Here is a 17,909-nt window from a genome sequence, read left to right on the forward strand (position 1 = left end):
GCTGAAAAGTGCTCAGCAAGGTGACAAGAAACACAATGCTTATTTTTTAAAGTTTTTGGTGTTTTTCAGCTTGTCTGCCCAATTTTCTGAGTCCCAGGGCACCTTGGGAGGGTTTTCAATTCAGTGGCTCCAATTCAGTGGCTGTGGGGAAGCAGAGTGATGAAATGGGAGGTGGGGGGTGTCAACGGCCACGGGAGGTCTCCCGACACGGGGAGGGGTCTGCAGGCAGAGACACCACGGATCTAGAGGAATGAGGCCAGTAAGACCACCCACACGCTGCAAACACGCAGGGGACACCAACCTGGTCATGCAGGCTCGTCGCTGGCATGGCTGGGGTGGACCTTTTGTTTTCTGGCGAGCAACCAGCGGATGGATTTTGTGATGCCCTTCTTCTTGGGGGCGTTGTTCAGTGAGTCCTCGTTATTCCTAGTGTTGCTGAGGTTGCTCAAGGGGCCATCCTGAGAGGCTGTGGATCTGGGGGACGCACAGGAGAGCATCTTCCACGTGTGCTCGTCGCACGACACACCGCCCCACGTGATTAGAAGCACAATCCCCCAGCTTCTAGGGAGGGCTGCGCCCTGGGAGCTGACACTGTCTCCCTCCCAAGTATATCTGGAGTCCAAGCACCTTGGGTGGAGAACGCTCAGCACCCCTCCCTGGCCGTGACCCGGGAGCACGGAGGACATGCACACCTGAGCCACCCCAGGACATGGTGCGAGTAACAGAGAGGCTGCTGAAGCTGCCTGGTGGGGGTGGGGGGAAGAGAGCATGGCTCCTGACAACCCCACAGGGCACAGTGCAGCCCAGGAGAGGAGCCCTAGGGAGCATGTCACCCAGGATCCACCGGGAGGAAAAGGCAGGTCTCAGGACTGCTGGTGTGTAGGATCTGAGCAAACGAGGTTGCCCTACAGCCACCAGCATCACAAGACTCTGGTCTTTCCCACCTGCCTTTTGCCCTGCTGGCCACACCCAGGGCACCCAGGCAGGTATCCCAAGAACACCGTGCACGTAAACTCAGTTCATTGGCCTTTCTTTGGAATCGCTGTTCCGACCCTTTCTCCCCCATGGAGAGATCAAAGGGTTCTCAGAGCTGAAAACCAGCCCACAGGCATATCTCCTACGATGCCTGTGCCCCTTACTTTGTGGCGTCCCTGATGTCCTCGTGGCTGGCCTTGGGCAGTGCCCCTTGCTGCAGCCTGTCCAAGCTCAGGGACCTCTGGGAAGAAGGAGCTGATGGTTCACATCGTGTCCTTGCCACACTATCTTGTTACTCTTCCTCCAAAGGCAGCAACTGTGGGGTGGAGAGGAGATTGACATGAGTTCACCGTGCACCCAGACAGAGGAGCACACGACCCTGAAATGACAGCCAGCAACTCATTTGAAAAGCTATGAGCTGTGCTTTGTGCAGCGTCCAAAACGACTTCCTAGGATCGGCCTAACGCCAGGGAAAGGGTGGTTTCGCGTCCGGGCAGTGGGCCCACTGAGACCCCTAGCCCATCTGCACCGAGGGGTGTACCCTCCCCAGGACCTCCAACCACCAGGAGCCCGGCCACAGAAGGTAGAGGCGGAGACCCAGACCATGTCACCATACACCACGGCCAGCTGAGAAGGAAGGTGCTTGTTTCCTGACGCCATTCAGGGCAAACCCTGGTGAGCACGGAGCCCTCCCATGCATGATTGTGCAAAGCTCTTTGTTTGGGGGAAATGGAGCGAGCTTGTGGCCTAATCCACTGTCACTTCTGGTAGCGATGCAAGGCTGGAATCTACAGGGACGTGTGTAAAATGACAAGGCACCCAACCCCCTGACCCCACACTCGGGTCTGACTTCTGCTTCTCGGGGACATTTCGGTTGAGGTTACAAACTGACGGACTCATCGGCAGCTTACAGACAGTCTGCTCGACACGGTGGAGACACAGTGTCCCTTGGCTGCCGTCACGACAAATGAACCCCTTCTGACTCCATTTTTCCTTCTGTCACAGGTTGTGGGTCTGTGGCTTGTGGCTGTGGCCCCTGGAAAGGACCGTGGGGCCACGGACCCGCCAGCGTTATGACCCTTGACAGGTCCTGGTGGTGAGGCAGGGCCGGATCTCATGAGACACACGTGTAGGACGGGCGAGACAGGCACAGCCAACTGGGTTTGTACCAGGACCTCCGAAGCTGCATGGGGCTCGGGACACCCATGGCGGTCAGCACCAAGTGGAGCTGAGCTCAGGGAAGACACAAGCATAACCAACAATTACAGACACCTGCCTCCTCTCCTGATTTCCATGACAATCATCAGACAACAAAAGGCTACCTTAACAGGCTACAAATTATCCACAGAAATCCAAACAGGGTTTGCTTGCTACTTGCTTCACGCAAGTAGATTTCATACCCAGGTGGAAGCAAGTATATGGAGAAAACAAACGCCAAAACGGAACAGGACAGGCAGCCACACTAGCGACCAGGCTATGAGGTGAGCAGAGACGGAGGGTTCCGGGAGCACACCCTCCCCTGTGTCGCAGCGCAGTCCACACACAGGCCCCCGCCCAGCACTGGGTCCTGCCAGACTTGTGCCTATGGGCCAATTCAGTCTCAGCCAAAACGGGAGACTCCCGCAAGGCTGGGAAGTGCAATGCCCGTGCTGGCCCTGTCCGCATGGACCTGACTCCCACTGCACATACACCTAGACTTCATCCCCGAAAACCTCCAAAGAGCCCTCCAAGTAGCCATCAGTGAGCTGGGGGAGCAGGCCGTCCTGCCTGGGTGTTCATCACACGACCCTCTGTTCCTTGAGAAAGGCTTGCCACAGAGGAAAAGGCAGCACGAGCCATCAGAACGCAGGGCGTGCCCTGTGCCCCGTCGCCGATGTGAGCTCCTGATCTCTGAGGACCGTGCACCGATGGGCAGTGTGTGGACACCCCAAGGGCCATGATTCTTTCGCTGTCCTCACTTACCAGGAAGGCAAGGCAGGAGAAAAAGACGGTGATTAATACACCCCGGTCACAAAACCACCAGTGACCGAACTGGCACTTGAACGCGAGAATTCAACTGAACGGACACACCATCTCTGCAGTGGAGGGGCTCCCCCAGCTGCCGCCCAGCTCTGTATCAGAGGCACGGCCCTGTCAGCACATGGCTGGGAAGGTCTGGGATGGGGGTACGATCCAGGAAGCAAGGCATCCCAGTTATGATGCGGACTCTCTGGTCGAGGGTTCCGACCCGAGGCACGGCGCTTCCCCTGAGAATGGGCACACCCACATCATTGTCCCCTGGACATAGGAGGTGTCCTGTCCCAGTGAGGGGCACTGTAAATGGGAGAAGGGTGCCCGAGCAAAGGTGGGGTATGTGGCAGAGTGGTTTCTTGGCCAGTGTTTGCCCTGCAAAGTGTCCTCATGCACAGGACCCGGGCTCTCGGGCTCTGGTTGCACATCTGGAAATGGGCTAACCACACAAGCTGTGGCTCGCGAGGATGTCTGTGAGGGCCAGGTAACAGGATCCTAAACCACTGCACACACCAGGTGGCGAACCCGAAGAGCTCATTGAATGCTACCGGCTACGGCTGTCAAAAGCGGTTATCCCGAAGTCGAAACTCTATGGCTCTGCTTCAGTAATTTCTCTTCCTAGAAACTTCTATGTCTCATGGAACTAAGTACGCAGCGCAGCGAGCAAGACACAAACGAGAGACAACGGCGAGCTCTGGTGGCCGTCGCAGGTACCGTGGAAACCGGCCGCCACGCTCGAGTCCCCAGTGGCTCCTGTACTTCCCCGCACACGCCAGCCGCTCGTCCTTACCCAGCTGTGGTGCTCACTGTGAAGAGACGGGCACTCTCCCCCACACCACAGACAAACACGGCTAGGTTGCACTACGAAACCCTTTCGCTTCCTCCGATGCTTCCTTACATCACTAGGCTGACAGAGGCATGCAAAGAAAGGAAGAGAAATCAGATTTACTGCACACTAGGAAGTTAAAATTTCCAAGACAAAACGAGCAAACATCTTTTAAAGAGAACAACAGGATGGATATAATTGAGAGAAGATTTAGAAACAACCACGACTGGAAGCAGAACTTTGTGCCACCACACATGTAAACGTGTGTTTACCAGAGACGCTACCAATTATCACTCAGGGACGTAAAACTCCATTACAACATACACAACTCATTAAAACATGGCATCCTGCCGAACAAAGACATCTAACAGGTGCCTATTCTAAACTTTCCTGTAACTGTTCTCCTTGTTGAAAACCAAGTTACACCTTTACAGTATCACCCTAGGGGATGCCGAAGTTCCCGCAACACCTTGTATAACTCCAAACAAACCCACTCTGTTAATGCCATGCTGGACGTGAATGTGAAATCCTGACCTAGAATTTGAGTGACAACCTCTCACAAATCACTGTGCTGGTTACAGGAGGGTGCCCTGGGCAGGTACGTGATAAAAACGGGCTTAGGGGCAGGTGACAGCTTCACTTGTAGGAGTCCTGAGTTTCAGTGTAGAAGGCAGTACTTGTGCTCAGTAAGCCCATGAGATTTGGAGTCCTGAACACGAGCGTCGGCTCCGCAAAGCGTGCTGTCTGTATCGAGCTTCCGTTCAGCTATGCTCAGTGCCTTATGTCTTTTGAAGAAACACTTCGTTTACAGATTATTACCTAGATCAAACCCGTATCCACCTGTACTATACAGTGATACGCTAACGACAATTTATCACTATTGGGGCAAAACCCGACTATCTACTGACAAATGAAGATACAGGAGAAACAACACGAGCCAGCCACGACTGACCACAGACGCTCCAGGGCAAAACAGCAAACTGACAAAACACAAACCACAGAACTTTTACCCTGTGTCTCCTTCCAGCTAGCACTGCGTCTCTGCTCCCAACCAGAGTTCAAGTCCTCCAGAAAGCTGCCCCTACTGTGTCTACACAGACTCTGGAACTCTGGCGAGTGGGCTTTAGCGCAAGGGCTCCTGGACCAGACCACCGTGCTCCTCGGCCTCCACCTTGCCTGGCCCCACCCAGCACGACCAGGCCACCGCTCTCCCTTTCCCTGAGCACCTGGCTCACTGAGCTCCTTCCACCTTGTCGTGACCGCTTGGTCTCTGCCAGTTCTGTGTCTCTCTCCACTGCCACACTGGGCAGTGCCCAGAGAGCCACCCTTGGACTCTGGGGCTATCCACAGGTGCCCACCTAGGGACTTGTCAATCATCTGTCAAACAGAAATAGATTACTAACACACATATCGCCTTTACTTCCCTTTCGCTGCTGGTCTCTTCTCACTACACTGTGCACACATAGGGGTGCAGGCCTCTCCTCTGACTTTTTATCTATTTATTGCTTTCTTTGTTTTATTTCAAGTGGGGGACGGGCAGAGAGAGGGAGAGAGAGAGAATCCCAAGCAGGCTCTAGGCGCGGTCAGCGCAGAGCCCCATGCGGGGCTGCGGGGCTCTGGGGCTCGATCTCACAAACCCAGAGATCGTGACATGAGCAGAAATCAGCAGTCGGACGCTTGACCGACTGAGCCACCCGACGCCCCTCATCTGGGTTTTTCAGTCATGCTGCACCCTAGCTCTGGGACGATGTCTGCACCAAACTTGTTCCATGACTACAGGTGCTCACAACTTACACAAATATATAAAAATATACGCAGCCGAAGAGACAAAGGACAAAAGTACTTAGACTCCAAAGGTGAATTCTTTGTTGTTTAAGGATGAATACACGTGTTCATTTAACCTTCATTAGCGTTTCAAACCCTTACTAATTTGCATTGTGCTGTACTTAACACTAGGTCCTATCTTAATCCACATTGCTACTTGATACAAAGAAAGAACAAAAGCTCTCAAAAGTAAATTCTAAGGCAGCAAAAGAAGAATGGGGGAAGCGGCAAGGAGAAAGCAGCCTATCAGTCCTTTAGTTCCAGAAGAGCCTCACAGACAGGAAAAGGCAGGTGACATTGGAGCTGGCAGGTGGGTCCCACGAGAGCCCCCAGAGGATGGAGGTCCTTGCCTTGGAAGGCTCATGTCGCAGACGGGCCACACGGCCTTTCCGGCGGCGCCGCAACACCGCGCTGCTGCTGCTGCTGCTGCTGGCATCCGTGGGGCTGTCCGCCAGACGGAACCTGGAAGCTGGGATGCTGCCGACGTGCGTCCGCCTGAAATACGGAGGGAAACAATCAACAAACACGCACACACACACCGAGGTTGTTATCTAAAGAAAAGGGGACTTTGTCAGCCAGGCCAAAACCCGTCAATTAGGAAAATGAGGTCACAGAAAAAGGTCTCCAAGGAAGGCATCCTTGCCCCTGGCTCCAGTGCAAGCCCGCTAGCCGGGTCCTGTGGAGACAGGGTCTCCCGGGCCCAGCAGGTGCAACGCATCCCCGCGGCCCAGACGTCCCCGAGGTGGAGCAGCGCCTGCCCCCAGTCAAGCTGTCATCCAGCGTGTCTGCACCACCTCCTGCCCAACTGACCGGGAAGCACTCCTATACGTCCCTCTGGCCTTCACCTGCCATCGGACCACGTGTGCCAAGGCCCTCGCTGTGATGCCAGGTGGCCCCAGGTTTTCCTCCACCAGCCACTTTCGGGCGCCCCAGGGGCATCCGCGGCAGGATCCTTGGGAACCACACCTCGCAGCTCCCGTACACAGGAGGCAAAAGCGTCTCTGGCCTCTGTGCAGTTAGACTAACAGACAAATGTCCCCCTTGGCCACAGAAGTCTCCAGAAAAGTTCCATGGAGCCCCGAGCCCCTAGGGTGGAGTCACTTAATTGGGCTGTCAGCTGCTCCCCTCAGCAAAGGCTCTGGGCACGAAGCGGTCAGCAGCTATGAAGGAGCACCCGCCAGCCCACGTGCCCGGCCTCAGCCACGGGCTCACCCTCCACACTTGAACCCTGCACGGGAGTCCAGTGGCTCCTTGCTCTCTGGAAAAGAAGAGAAGCTGACTTCCGTTGCACAAATCCCAGTGCGGCCTGAGTGGGCCTGCTTTTGGAGCAGGAGCCTGCACCTAAGGGGGCCCAGTCAGCTACTCGAGGCACTGTCACACCAGAATGACTCTCACCTGGTACCTATTTCTTACAAAGAAGCAAGCAAACCTTTTAATACCTGCTGACAATTACTGTCTGCAGGACGCAGCTCACAAGCCGGCTGACCCGCTCCCTCACAGGCGACTCACCAATGTCCCAACAGACTTAAAGCGATTACATGTCATTCTCCACTCTTTTCAAAAAGCTAAGAAACTGGGAGCACTGCGCTAACCCCACCAATGTGAAGGTGACCTTCACAACCATGGCCACGTGTCCACTCCCATGGTGACCCCACTGGTGTTACCGAAGGGACCACAGCTTCCGGGGACGCTGGGTCCGAATCTGGCACGCTGGACCCCTCCTAGCCCCACCCCATCACTGCCACACTCGGTGGAGGGAGGCCGCAAATAAACCCACCCAAACACGAACAGAACTTTCCCTAACTTCCACGCCTCCTCCCATGGCTGTGAGCTCTGTCATGCCTCCCGGTCTCCTGAGATTCCAAACCTAACCTCTGCAATGAGGTTTCACTTCTCCCTCTTGCCAACTACGAAGCTACCGGCTCCCTGAGCTACATCCAGTCACTCTGCCCATTCGGCCAAAGGATTCCTCTAGAAGATACACAGCAGGTGCTAACATATGTGTTTTTGAGGTGGTTCATGTTAGGCACGGTGAAGGGCAGTGTCCCCCCCAGCCCCGCCCCATCATCAGTTAGGTGGTACCTGGAAAATGGATCGCATCAGACTACAACACGCTCAGGGTTATTGTGTGTAACTCTGATCCGGTTCGGGTCATACCATAGCACACCCACGGTTCTACATTGGAACCATGAGCTGGTTCAGGTCATACTGGTGACAGAGGGAAGCCGCCCCCAGCCGCATCTCAAACACATCTGTGACCCGGGAAATGTCATACCCGTGGTGAAGCGAAGAGCCTCTCAGTCTTGCCCGCTTTAATTCAGCCCTCAGTGCTTCCATGCTCTGTAGAAGCCGATCCTGCAAAGCAGCAAATGACAACGACACTCACTGCAAGCAAGGTTAACGATTCTTTGCCTCAAGAGTCCGTTCAACACGGAGCACAAACTGGTAGTGGCCAGAGGAGAGGAGAGTAGGGGCGGTGGGCAAAAGAGGTGATGCTGATTAGGAGGCATAAGCATCCAGATATCAAATAAGGCCGTCTCGGGGATGAAAAGCACCGTACAGGGAATACGGTCCGTGATACCTTAAGGACTCTGTATGGTGACACACGGTGACCACAGTGATGGTGGTGAGCACAGAGTTACGCGTGCAATTGGTGAAACGGTATGCTGTCTACTTGAAACTGATACAACACTGTAGGTTCATTACACGATGGGGAAATTCAGCAGTTACAAACCCCAAGACCATTGTCTCCAAGAGTCCTCCAGTAAACACCCGGATCACCAAGTGAACGTCCTAAACCCTACTGAACAGTTAGGTCACAGGCCTAACAAGGTTACAGAGGAGAAACACCGAGCCACTAACACTTGTTCCTAATTATGTAGAGAGGAGCAGGACTTTCTGGGCGGTGGGGGAATAGCCCTTCTGTGCAATAGGCACGTGCTCCTTCGTGGACCCTCCGCAGCCCAGACTCACGTCTGCACACGCAGCACCAAGGAGCAAAACCGAAGAGGACCTTCGGTCACACAACAACGCCCTAGGCAGTGCCGTCCCAGGCAGCAGACACCGCCGCACGTGGCTAACTGAGTGCCCAAAGTGGGGCTGGTCCCGACCACAGGGGATGGAACTGTGAGACGGCCCGTGGGTTGCAAGGACTGAATGTGGAAAAACATTGTAGAGTAGCTCCTTCATGTCTATACTATTTACATGATACAATAACACGTTGCCTGCATCGGGCTACATGAAAACTAACATCACCCGTCTGTTTGACCATTTCGAATGCAGCCGCGAGAATCCTTGGGATGACACCCGTGTCTCCTGTTACCTTCCTGCTGGGCAACGCTGCACTCAACGAAAGGTTTGCGTGAACATTTTAGCTTTCGAGTGGACCCCCGAAGGGACTCAGAAATCTGAACCCCATAGGCTGCTCAGCTCCAACTCCGCCACATGCGTGCCATTCAGACTTGCCAGCGTGGGGCCCCTCGAAAGCACAGTGGTGGCTCGCCTTGGAGGAAGTGTCAGCCCCAGAGGTCACCTGCTCCTTTCCAGTCTCAAGGGATCACTGAATGATTGAGAGATGGAAATACCTTCTCACGTTGCGTTTCTTGTAACTGTTTTTTCAGATTGCCCACTTCTCCTAACGGAGACTTCTGAGAAAGGTACAGTCCTTTAGTGTTGATTCTTTCAAACGTTCCACATGCTAGAGCACACCTACGTTTCTCTTTACAATAACGCAGCACCACAGAAAAGGCATGGAGTGGATGGCCATACCAACGAACAGGGTCACATGACCACAGAGTGAAATGCTGTCTGTGAAACTGCAGTAACAGCCTTTACTCATACTTTGTCCATGTACAATTTCTTCACGGATCACTGTCTGACTGTAAGTATGACAAGTTCCTAAGTTTACTTGCAGCAGGTACACTGGTTCGTACTAGCTTTTAGGGTCTGTGATGCCTCAGTCACTTGGGAAACCTGACCTAAGTTTCGTACATAGAATTCCAATCTCACATACAACTATTCTACCTAAAGGCTGGCCCCAGTGATCAAGGTAGAACCTCACGTGGGGTATAATAACGCACCTCATAATGGGTTTTACCCAAAACAAGTGTGTCGTGTAATTAGCATTGCTCACTGGTGTCTCCAAGTGCCCATCTTAGGGAAGATTCTGGGCTCATCTACAGGGACACAGGTGTCACCAGAACCGGTAGTATCAGGTCCGCACCCAACTGTCACCACCAGAGCTTCTCTCACAGAGATCCTATGATACTGCTTCCCTCCCGTTACACCTCAAGTGTATCCGTTATGATGGTGTAAGAGTCCAGGCTTAGACTCTTTCCAACTCAGATGAAAAGAGGGAAGGCAGGAGATGGAACAGGAGAAACTCTGTTTTCAGCTGCTTAAATGCTTGACAGAAGTGCGCACTCCTACCGGTCCGTCTGGACAAAAGAGGTACAAATTAGCTCCCCAGACAAGAACCAGGCTGAAGGTTCCAGCACAGGGGTGGCCAACGAGGGCCTGCTGACCACATCCAGCCACTGCCGGGTCCTATCAACAAAGGGTTATCGACACACGGCCCCTCCCCTTAGTTATATACTGCCTATGGCTGTTTCTGGGCCCATCTTTGATTAGCATGAAGCTAGCTTACTCCTTACCTCTCAGTTAGTAAAAGCCTAACATACTCTCGGGCCCTCCCCAGACCATACTCCTCTTCTAGACAGTAAGACTCACCTTCCCGCACACATACGTCGGGCAGGGACAGGACACTGGGAACTTAACACAGACAGTGGGTAACAGCCTGCAGTTTTCCGCGTGAAAGAATCATTTCTACTTTCTACAGTGGCTGTTAGCCTCTCTTCCACGCTGCTCCTCAGGATCACAACGTGAGCGTCTCCTCTGTGAGGACGGGGAGGCACTCAGCCGCTGTCTCTCATGTCCTACCTTATCTTCCACAGCAGCCATTCTCTCCTTAAGATGACGCTGAAGACGCTCATCTGATTCGGAAAGGAGCTGGTCAATAGTGCCCGACAGACATTTATTAGTCTCTTCATTCACTTTTTCTCTCTGCCTTACCTGAAAGAGAAGACGCAGGCTTGAAGCAAAAGTGCGAACATTGGCTCAGACGTGCGAATGACCAGCGGTGCGACCCACACGCACGCCATCCTCGGCTGCCCCTTCCCACGGCACTCTTGGGCGTGCTTGTGCCTCACTGCCAGCACCGACCTCCCGGGACACAGAAACGCAGGAACCTGCTTCCCGGGGCCATCACTTAGCAGGTGCCTTTGTTTCTGGGAAACAAAACACGCATGGGCCTTCACGAATGTCCTCATTATTAGCTCTCAGATGGGCTCAGGAGGCAGATGTACATGCAGGAAAGAGCATATTCTTAAGGGGATCAGCTTATCTACACACGGGAGGAGGAATATTCCGGGGCGGAAACAGAAGCTCGGATCTGGCCTCAGGGGGAAAGAAATGAATCCATTGACAAAACCGAAAGATAAAACAAAATCCACTTTGGGAAAGATTCAGTGGTGAGAAAGACTTTCACCTGTTTTTCGTGAAGTTCCCACATCTCCTGAACGTTTTGTAATGGAACTTGTATTAGAAATTCATAACAAATTACCTCAAGTAATTTCCGAACGTAACCGCAAAGTTCACGGGTCTGTGTTATATACAACTCTCATCAATCGTCTGGTTTAAAAACTTGTTTCTGCCGCATCTCCTGAATTAACCCAAAACAGAAGCGCCGAGGACAGGCCGGCAGGATTCAGGGGCTCCTGCCGGGCGGAGGGCCGTGGGGTACGGACTACACATGTGCCCTGCAGTCGGGGGGCCCAGGGAGGAGGAAGAGCCCACAGGACACACCCGCAGGCTAGGCAATGGACAGTCCCTCCATGCTCGGGCTTCCTCATCTCTAAGCCACACCTGCTGGCACCTCTTTCCTTGGGAGCAGGCAACAGAAAGCACGACCACCACACCTAACACGCAGCAACGGCCATCACTTGGCCACCCCACAAGAAGGGATCAGCACCCAAGTATTTTTCAAGCAAAATAGCTTAAAAATTTCCTTGGAATTGTCTCAGTTATACTAGATTCCTTATCTCAACACCTGTCCTTCCAAACTACCATACAGTGCTAAAGGCAATGAAGTGCTTCTCTAAGTAGGTGAGGTCGAATTCTTGGCCCAAGAGGCTAGTGTCTGGTTGTGCTCGCTTGTGTGTATGTGTCATGGCAGGCTGGGGTCGGCCAACACGAGCCGTCACGCTGGCATCAGAAGCTTCACTCCGCGAGAACTCATGTTTTATTCTCTGACCCTGAGGGCCAAGCACACGAGTTTCTGGTGTAAGTTAAGGGTGAGTGTTTCGAGTTTTCTGGTGAAAACAAAACCTGATGGCCTTGGATGGACGTCCCAAGATGGGGAGGCCGCTGCCTGCTCTGTCTCCTGGGTGTTTCACGTTGACGTCCGACCAGCTACCCAAGGAAAAGTCTCAGGGGATTCAAGGGACAGGGGCCTCCCTTTCGTCAAGTCACGATTATGCTATTCCTCTTCTTAGGAACATCTACCCTGACCTGTGCCTTTACATCTCAACTAGAAATTCAGGATGTGGGGACCAAGGTCAGGCCCATGACCTGATTTCAGGACCTCAGTGTCATGTCCTAAGGAAGGAGGCCCCTCCTCTAGGCTGCCCTACCCCAGGCCAGTACCTCCGCTTTGGCCAAGGGACACCCACGAGGTCCCGCGTCAACCGTGAGTAGCTGCTAATGAGCTGCTGGGCACAGTAGGCTGTGTGGGTGCCTCCACCCCTAAGCGGCACTGCCTCCGGGGCCCCAGCGTCCAGAGAACATTGTCCACATGCTAGGAGTGTTAACTAGCATCCAACTCGCACAAGAGTCCACTGTACCCCTGATGGGATCGAGAAGGGGCCTGGCGTCCACAAGGGGAAAAGTAGGAAACAAGGGACCACTCCATACCCCCACACCCCAAGCCTGTGCCTCATCCTCAACCACTGCCAGGTGCGCGGCTGCTCCGCTCGGACACGTACCCGCTGCAGTTCTTGTTTCTTTTCCTCCAGCTGGGCCTCCATCTGGCGCAGCCTTTCCTCGATGTTGCCACGCCTCTGCTCGGCCTGTGGGCGACAGCGGGGTCAGAAGAGCTGGCAGCCCCACACCACACGCTGTGCCTACGCACGACATGCTGTGAGCGGCCTTCCGCCTGCTCACAGTCCCTACCGGCCTCATGCGTGCCAGTTGGAAGCAGTGGGCTTCCATGCTGGTGACCGGGGGTAGGCAACGGTCTCGTCCCCACCCCGGTTCCCGGATCCTTGGACGGTGCCTCGTCCCCCGGGAGACACCCCTGGCCACTCAGCACGGACAGGAAGAAGCAGCAAGTGGAAAGAGCAAACAGGCGTGCTGCCTTCCTAAGCTGGGAAGTCACTTCCAACAATTTAGCTTCCTCAGCAGCAGAGTGTCCAAAGACAAACGGTCGGGCTACACGGCTGACCAGGGACAGGAGAGAGGACAGGCGAGAAAACAAACGGAGACTTGACATGCAGATCACAAAGGAGGAGAGACTCTGTTGGAGCCTGGGCCTGTGGGTGCCCAATACCGCCTGCCTGAATTGATGGCAGCCTTGAGGGTCAGCATCCCGTGACGACCCCACCCCCTTCCCACTGGGACCCTCACTGCACTGGAACCGGTGACACAGAAGCACCGACAGGCTCCCTGCTACAGGTTCCCTCAGCCCAGGTTCCGGAAGGACGGACTGGCTGCCCAGTCATGTGCTCCCTCGTCCTGTGCGCATCACTCGATCCCAGCACCGACCACATCATGTTTGGAAACTACCTCTTCAACTCTTCAACTGCTGCCTTCCTCCGTGGGTGGTGAACACTGTGAGAGCTGGGAGGGCAGGGACTGTGTCTGGCACGTTCCTCGACTCTATTTGTTGAACCTCCGAGTGAATTCCTTAAAGATTTATTTCCTACAGGGGTGTCTGGGTGGCTCAGTCAGTCGGGTTCTGACTCTTGGCTTCAGTTCAGGTCATGAAGTCAAGGTTTGGGAGTTCGAGCCCTGTGTCAGGCTCTGTGCTGATAGCATGGAGCCTACTTGGCATTCTATCTCCTTCTTTCTGCCCCTCCCCTGCTCATGTATGCGCCCAAGCTCGCTCTCTCTTTCTCAAAATAAATGAACATTTAAGGATTTTTTAAATAAAAAACAATTGTGTTTAAAAGAGGATAGGATTCTCTCATTTCTCGGAAAAATTCTATTATTTTATTTTATTTTTTTTTGGTAAGTTCTACACCCAACAGGGAGCTCAAATTCATAACCCTGAGATCAAGAGTCCCAAGCTCCACTGACTCAGCCAGTCAGGTGCCCTTGTCCTTCTCTTATCCAAGGCTACTATCTTGAGCTTTGAGTCTCTGACTTAACTCTGAAAAGCAGTGAGTCTTAGATGCAGCCGCCGGCAAACAGCACACATCGGACAAAACCGGAGGGACCAAAACTGGAAATGATGACTGCCGTTTGAAAAGCATTCCAATCTCAGACATAGTAACACTGAAAACAGATCTCAGCTGGTTCGCGGAATTTGGCACGCCGACGTTACCGGTGAGAAATGAGATACAAGAACGGACCGCCATGAAAATGACATTCCCACCATGGGACCCAGAAGGAAAGGCGGGCCCCACCTTGCAGAGGGTGGCCACCCTCTGGGCCGGCTCGGCTTCCTCCTCGGGCAGCATCTTGGCCTTCCTCGGGGTCTGCTGCAGCTTCCGCTCTGCCACGTCCAGGCGCTCTTGCAACTGGCGGTTTTGATCTCCAATCTAGGAAATGAAGGCAAAGCATCAAAGTGTAGCAAGTCTTCTCTCCGTTTCCATTTTTAATAAAGTGAAACAAAAGCTAAATGCAGAGATCTACTGTTCGTTCTGACTGAAGCCAACAGTTTGGGAGGTGCTTCAGAGTAAACCTTTCCTTTCTGCAAGGAGTCACCCACTGCCTTGGTCCTCGTTTCACTACGCAAAACATGTCTTTCCAAACTCTTTGCTCTTCTTCAGTATCTTCAAAGAAGTCTTTCAAAAGACAAAGTTCCCACACATTAAAGAAAACCCATCTTCTGGAGGAGCTTGCTCGTTCTTCCTGACAAGTTAAGGAGAGAAGGATTCGGTCCTAAGCCTTCGTGAACATATTTATACTGTGGTCTGAGGGCTCGCTCCATAGGGCATTCAGAGGTGGGCACATCAGCCAGCACAGAGCTTCTGAGAGCATGCCTGATGCCAGTTGAGTTCTTTTTGGAAGTGTACCATTATTCAACAAAAGCACTCTCCCTCTTGACCAAAAACGTGGAAAACTTCAACGTGGAAAACTTAGACACGAGAGTTTTTGTTAAAGGACTTTTAGGGAAGCCGAGGTGGCTCAGTCGGTTAAGCGGCCAGTTCGGCTCAGGTCATGATCTCATAGCTCATGGGGTCAACCCCGCCTCGTGCTCTGTGCTGACAGCTCAGAGCCTGGAGCCTGCTTGGGATTCTGTGTCTCCCTCTCTCCCTCTCTGGCCCTCCACTGCTCATCCTCTTTCTGTCTCTCTCTCTCTCTCTCTCTCTCTCTCTCTCTCACTCTGGCTCCCTCTCTCAAAAATAAATAAGCATTAAAAATATATAAAGTCATTTTAAAAATCATGTATAAGGTGAGGTTTTTGCCAGGTTAACATTTGTTCCCACAGACTCCTTCCATCTTCTGTGTGCATATAGCTTTCTGTGTATATACAGACTGTGTATCATGCTTTAAAACCCTCAAAAATAAATCACATGCTGTACACATAGTATTTCGAGATCTGCCTTTTACACTCATGATTTGGAACATCTTACGTGCTCTCAAACAGCATTCCTCAATGTCATTTTCATGGCTTCCTAGTCTTTCACTTTGATTATCATTTTGGGTCGACTGACACATTTGACAAACACACCAGGCAAACTCACTATGTTTCCAAGAAGCTGGATGCGGTTTTCCTGTTCAATGCCGGATGACCTGAGACAACCAAGGAAGAGCCGTGCGGCTTCCCAAAACACAGGGTCTCACATCCTCACTCCAGACTGTGCTTCTGCACCTGCCATTCCACCCCACCCCCCGATCTCAGGTACTAACCAAAATGGCCAGCTGCCTACACATTCCCAGCCACTCCCTGTTCCTTTGGAAACAGTGCTAACAGGCAACAGAGTAATGTGCATGTAAGACAAGACAAAGAAGGAATCAAGGAGGGTAGCCCCATAACATGCTTCCATAAAATTCGAAAGAATTAAACCCTGGACGTTGAAGTAACCCCACTGGTCAACACAAGATTCTAAGATCCTAAAACCCTGACATTGACAGTTGGTCCTTAACCTGACTTGTAATTAATAAAAGTGGAACGTAGTACAACGAAACCAACGACCTGTCGATGCAGAGAGTCCTTCTTTGTGATCTCGTTTTCAAGTTTATCTTTGAGGTCGGGCAGAGAGGTGGCTTCCTGCTGTGCCCTGAGGCAACGCTTCTCAAGGGTAGTGATCCTCTCTTGCATGTCTTCCTTCTGGGCCATGGTCTACAGCAGGTATTTCAGAGGGAAAACAGGGAAGGAATTAGCTTACGACACATTAACACACTCCAGACACAAAAACCGGGCGAAATCCTCATTTCCCAAACAAACAGAAAAGTAGCATCCTCGGGGCACCTGGGTGGCTCAGCCGGTGACGCTTTGTGAGTTGGCTCCCCGCGTCAGGCTCTGTGCCGACAGTGCGGAGGCTGCTCGGGATTCTGGCCAGGTACCCAGGCTTATTCTTTCCCATGTGTTCAAAGACAAACGGATAATAAAATCTCCCGGAAGTCACAACCTCGGTTGCCTCCGGACACCGTTGAGCTTTCCACAGAACAGCGACTTGCCTCTGGAGGCACACACCATGAGACACCATCCTTTCTCCGGGGAAAAGGTGGGGGAAATCTCATCCAATTCCCACAAAGATGGAGCAGCAGTGTTAACAAAAGGAAGCCAAACTCCACCGTGCATATAACTAGAAGTCATCTTCTATAGCCTAACCCTGTAACAACATTGTATCCCATGGTATCTGACACTGCAAATGGAACCAGACCGTCCTGCCCTGCCTTTCTTGTCCACCACCCGAGAGATTCCTCTTCCAGCCCTCTGTGTTTACTAAGCAATTTATGTCAGCAGTCTCAAGACTGAAAGTGATGAGTCCTAAGAAATGATTTTCTAAACTCTCTGCATATTGAACTCTGCTGCGGGGTCTCCCCCCACCTTTGCCAAACAACAACTTCACTGAACGGGTTATATAATTTCTGCAAATACTTTTGTTTTAAATTCTTACATGACCTCACCCACGCTAAGGTACTAAACAGACTGCTCGTGTACGTACACACTCGAGGGTCTGACAGGGTCTTCCCAAGGTGGCATTGCTGGGCTGGGATTGGGGTGTGTGGGGACTGTCCACAAAGGGCAGCTCACAGTGACAGGAGGAGGCACAGAGAAACCATCCTAATCTTACTGGTTTCTGTGACAAGTATCAGATTCCCATCGATGACCACACGTGCAGAAGCGTCCCCACTCCTCCATGACCTTACACCGGGACCAGCGGGCTGCCCCTCGCTCACTCTGACCGCCACGACCAGGAGCACGGAACCCCTGGCAGGAGGGCAGGGCGGCAGAGGCGGCCGTGACGGCCCCTCGGTAGAGCCGCCCTCGCATGGTCGTGCCCTCGGCAGCGACCTGGCAGCAGCACGCTGGTTCCCACGTGCCGAGTGTGTTCCCAAAACAGACCGAGAGCATGGCATGGGCCAAGCTCAGGTGGCCCACACTCCACACCCGAGGGCACTCCGCCACCTGCCCGCCAGGCCTCGGCAGGGGAGAACCCAGGGAGGACAGATTCCACCGCGCAGACGGGGAGGCAGCCCGCCCAGGCCCCGGAGACACATCCCGTTCTGCTGCTACTTCTACCAAAATCCAAACGTTCAAAACCCGTGGGAGATGAAGGACACACTGGGCAATGACCGAACCAAACACCCCACGTTTGGCTAGACGACGGTGTGGCCATTTCATCCGACACTCACTTCATGGACATCTCTTTGTAATATGGTGTTCATTGCTTGAGAAAGGATGAGGTCTTTCCTTGAGATGTCTAGCTCCTCTTCCAGCTTGGCCACGAGAGTGCACAGGGTAGCCAGGAGCTCTTTCATCTGGCTCTGCACCTTTGAAAGCCAGAAAGGGAAGCAACATGTGAGGGCCCCCACTGCTAGTCTT

At 53.0% G+C, this 17,909-nt stretch overlaps 1 protein-coding gene and 1 long non-coding RNA gene across 2 annotated transcripts; both read right to left on the reverse strand.

Moving 5' to 3' along the window:
- Positions 1-305: 305 nt before the first annotated feature.
- On the reverse strand, positions 306-8,053 carry LOC131492398 (liprin-alpha-1-like). Its single transcript, XM_058696026.1, has 4 exons — positions 7,911-8,053; positions 5,911-6,130; positions 1,140-1,216; positions 306-474 (listed from the first exon to the last, which is right to left on the reverse strand). The coding sequence occupies exons 1-4, from the start codon at positions 7,970-7,972 to the stop codon at positions 306-308; spliced, it is 528 nt and encodes a 175-aa protein (XP_058552009.1). The 5' UTR covers positions 7,973-8,053.
- A 4,095-nt stretch (positions 8,054-12,148) lies between these two features.
- LOC131492666 (uncharacterized) lies at positions 12,149-14,374 on the reverse strand. The gene is made up of 3 exons (XR_009252227.1): positions 14,317-14,374; positions 12,676-12,759; positions 12,149-12,216 (listed from the first exon to the last, which is right to left on the reverse strand). It is a non-coding gene; the product is annotated as an uncharacterized LOC131492666 (long non-coding RNA).
- Between the last annotated feature and the right edge of the window lie 3,535 nt (positions 14,375-17,909).

This window comes from Neofelis nebulosa, chromosome 13 (assembly GCF_028018385.1).
Source record: "Neofelis nebulosa isolate mNeoNeb1 chromosome 13, mNeoNeb1.pri, whole genome shotgun sequence".
NCBI lineage: Eukaryota > Metazoa > Chordata > Mammalia > Carnivora > Felidae > Neofelis > Neofelis nebulosa.

Excerpts from the sequence above, each read along its gene's own strand:
- LOC131492398 (XM_058696026.1), bottom strand. The coding sequence starts at position 7,972 with ATGGAAGCACTGAGGGCTGAATTAAAGCGGGCAAGACTGAGAGGCTCT. Across the intron at positions 6,131-7,910 it reads GGCTCTTCGCTTCACCACGG|GCGGACGCACGTCGGCAGCA; the intron begins GTATGACATTTC and ends TCCGTATTTCAG. Across the intron at positions 475-1,139 it reads GACATCAGGGACGCCACAAA|ATCCACAGCCTCTCAGGATG; the intron begins GTAAGGGGCACA and ends TGCGTCCCCCAG.